This window comes from Caenorhabditis briggsae (genome assembly GCF_000004555.2).
Source record: "Caenorhabditis briggsae complete genome, chrI, whole genome shotgun sequence".
NCBI classification, from domain to species: Eukaryota; Metazoa; Nematoda; class Chromadorea; order Rhabditida; family Rhabditidae; genus Caenorhabditis; species Caenorhabditis briggsae.
In genome coordinates this window covers 14,795,553-14,799,080 of record NC_013489.2, presented here as the reverse complement: position 1 = coordinate 14,799,080, position 3,528 = coordinate 14,795,553, and the positions used below count along the sequence as shown (strand labels likewise).

The 3,528-nt window shown below is 45.4% G+C and overlaps 1 protein-coding gene across 1 annotated transcript in view; it reads left to right on the top strand.

The window, feature by feature from the left end:
- Positions 1 to 3,528, top strand: part of CBG19737 — a gene marked incomplete at both ends in the record, with an annotated part of 25,327 nt that overhangs the window by 9,699 nt on the left and 12,100 nt on the right. The window contains one exon of the mRNA XM_045241570.1: positions 2,318 to 2,961. Coding sequence (XP_045096878.1) covers positions 2,318 to 2,961 — 644 coding nt within the window. The remainder of the gene's footprint in view (positions 1 to 2,317; positions 2,962 to 3,528) is intronic.

The window sequence follows — 3,528 nt, the reverse complement described above, 5'->3', positions numbered from 1 at the left end:
TTAAGCTTCGCCCAATCTCGAATTTTCAAGACCACGCCCACTTTCTATAAAGTGGGCGGAGCCTATTCGAGTTTGAGCTAGTTTTAAGCTTCGCCCAATCTCGAATTTTCAAGACCACGCCCACTTTCTATAAAGTGGGCGGAGCCTATTCGAGTTTGAGCTAGTTTTAAGCTTCGCCCAATCTCGAATTTTCAAGACCACGCCCACTTTCTTCAAAGTGGGCGGAGCCTATTCGAGTTTGAGCTAGTTTTAAGCTTCGCCCAATCTCGAATTTTCAAGACCACGCCCACTTTCTTCAAAGTGGGCGGAGCCTATTCGAGTTTGAGCTAGTTTTAAGCTTCGCCCAATCTCGAATTTTCAAGACCACGCCCACTTTCTATAAAGTGGGCGGAGCCTATTCGAGTTTGAGCTAGTTTTAAGCTTCGCCCAATCTCGAATTTTCAAGACCACGCCCACTTTCTATGAAGTGGGCGGAGCCTGTTCGAGTTTGAGCTAGTTTTAAGCTTCGCCCAATCTCGAATTTTCAAGACCACGCCCACTTTCTATGAAGTGGGCGGAGCCTATTCGAGTTTGAGCTAGTTTTAAGCTTCGCCCAATCTCGAATTTTCAAGACCACGCCCACTTTCTATAAAGTGGGCGGAGCCTATTCGAGTTTGAGCTAGTTTTAAGCTTCGCCCAATCTCGAATTTTCAAGACCACGCCCACTTTCTATAAAGTGGGCGGAGCCTAGCTGTTAATGAGCTCAAAATGATAGAAAACTAGGCCACGCCCACATTCTATGAAGTGGGCGGAGCCTATTCGAGTTTGAGCTAGTTTTAAGCTTCGCCCAATCTTGAATTTTCAAGACCACGCCCACTTTCTATAAAGTGGGCGGAGCCTATTCGAGTTTGAGCTAGTTTTAAGCTTCGCCCAATCTCGAATTTTCAAGACCACGCCCACTTTCTATAAAGTGGGCGGAGCCTATTCGAGTTTGAGCTAGTTTTAAGCTTCGCCCAATCTCGAATTTTCAAGACCACGCCCACTTTCTATAAAGTGGGCGGAGCCTATTCGAGTTTGAGCTAGTTTTAAGCTTCGCCCAATCTCGAATTTTCAAGACCACGCCCACTTTCTATGAAGTGGGCGGAGCCTATTCGAGTTTGAGCTAGTTTTAAGCTTCGCCCAATCTCGAATTTTCAAGACCACGCCCACTTTCTATGAAGTGGGCGGAGCCTATTCGAGTTTGAGCTAGTTTTAAGCTTCGCCCAATCTCGAATTTTCAAGACCACGCCCACTTTCTATAAAGTGGGCGGAGCCTATTCGAGTTTGAGCTAGTTTTAAGCTTCGCCCAATCTCGAATTTTCAAGACCACGCCCACTTTCTATAAAGTGGGCGGAGCCTATTCGAGTTTGAGCTAGTTTTAAGCTTCGCCCAATCTCGAATTTTCAAGACCACGCCCACTTTCTATAAAGTGGGCGGAGCCTATTCGAGTTTGAGCTAGTTTTAAGCTTCGCCCAATCTCGAATTTTCAAGACCACGCCCACTTTCTATAAAGTGGGCGGAGCCTATTCGAGTTTGAGCTAGTTTTAAGCTTCGCCCAATCTCGAATTTTCAAGACCACGCCCACTTTCTATGAAGTGGGCGGAGCCTATTCGAGTTTGAGCTAGTTTTAAGCTTCGCCCAATCTCGAATTTTCAAGACCACGCCCACTTTCTATAAAGTGGGCGGAGCCTATTCGAGTTTGAGCTAGTTTTAAGCTTCGCCCAATCTCGAATTTTCAAGACCACGCCCACTTTCTATAAAGTGGGCGGAGCCTATTCGAGTTTGAGCTAGTTTTAAGCTTCGCCCAATCTCGAATTTTCAAGACCACGCCCACTTTCTTCAAAGTGGGCGGAGCCTATTCGAGTTTGGTCTAGTTTAAAAGCTGGTAATGAGCTTAAAATGATAGAAAACTAGGCCACGCCCACTTTCTATAAAGTGGGCGGAGCATATTCGGGTTTGAACTTGTTTTGCTGCTGGTAATGAGCTCAAAATAACAGAAAACTAAGCCACGCCCACTTTCTTCAAAGTGGGCGGAGCCTATTCGAGTTTGAGCTAGTTTTAAGCTTCGCCCAATCTCGAATTTTCAAGACCACGCCCACTTTCTGAAAAGTGGGCGGAGCCTAGTCGAGTTTGGTCTCGTTTTAAAGCTGGTAATGAGCTTAAAATGATAGAAAACTGGGCCACGCCCACTTTCTGAAAAGTGGGCGGAGTCTAGCTGTTAATGAGCTCAAAACCCTGGAAAACACTAAAAATAGAATTCTTTAGGTCACTGTAGTCTTCCACAACTTTTTTTTTTCAGAACATTCCAACACCTTCCAAAGCCGTCCACCCGAAAAGTTCCCCGCAAGAAGCACCTGATCCTCACCGCCACAGACTTCGTAGAAGTGCAAATCGAGCTAGCGAGAAACCATAGAATGTTCTGGCAAGGCGAAAAGTTCAATTTCGAGCGATTCGACAGCCAGATGCGCATGTCAACGGAGATGTTGTATATTCTGATGAATGAACAAAAGATCATCAGTGTGCTGAATCCGTGTATCCTTGTCCAGACCCATGACGAGATGATGAGTCAGTCGAGAGCCGCATTTGCCACGTTGCAAGCGGAAGCTAACAAAATCTGGAATTGGACGGCGGATAAGTTCCTGTTCCGCCTCCCGTTCGACTTCAATTTCGCTGAGATTTTCACGGAATTCTCTAACATCATTAAATGGATTAAAGTGGTCCATGAGGTCCAAAAATCGGGATTCACTGAGCAATCTCCGTTGCCTAGTGACGTCCGCATCGAGTTCCAGGAGGTTTGTCTGGAATTGGAGGATGATGAGTTCGAGAATCGGCTGAAATTGGCGGCACAGTTGAAGGAGGACGAGGTTTATGAAAGGGAGAAGAGGGACGAGGCGATGGATGAGCAGTTGGCGAACTTGAAGAAGATGGGCACTTTCCTATCGAGTGAGTTGATAGGAAAAGAGTCATTTTGAGTCATTTCTTCACCGTTTCAGTCCATTTTAGGTCATTATAGCATGGTGGCCTAACTTTTGCAAGATGTAGTTTACTAGGCCACCATGTTAAATTTGCCTAGAAATCGTCTAACAGTCAACTGAGTAGGTGTCTAGGTCATTTTAGCACGATGGCCTAGAAAAGTCCTGTCGAGAAAGTTAGGCCACCATTCTAAATGGCCTAGAAATGATTTAACAGTCACCTAGTGTGGTTTTTCGGCGATGTTAGCATGGTGGCCTAACTTCTGCAGTTAGAGATTTCTCGGCCACCATGTTTAAATTGCCTGGAAATGGTCCGTCATTCACATAGCGCGTTTTCTAGGCCATTTTAGCATAGTGGCCTAACTTTCTCAATTGGAATTTTCTAGGCCACCAGGCTAAAATGGCTTGGAAAACACACGGTGAATATTAGATCATTTCCTGGCCATTTTACCATGGTGGCCTAACTTTTGCAAGATGTAGTTTACTAGGCCACCATGCTAAAATGACCTCAAATGGCCAATATATATTCGCCTAGTGT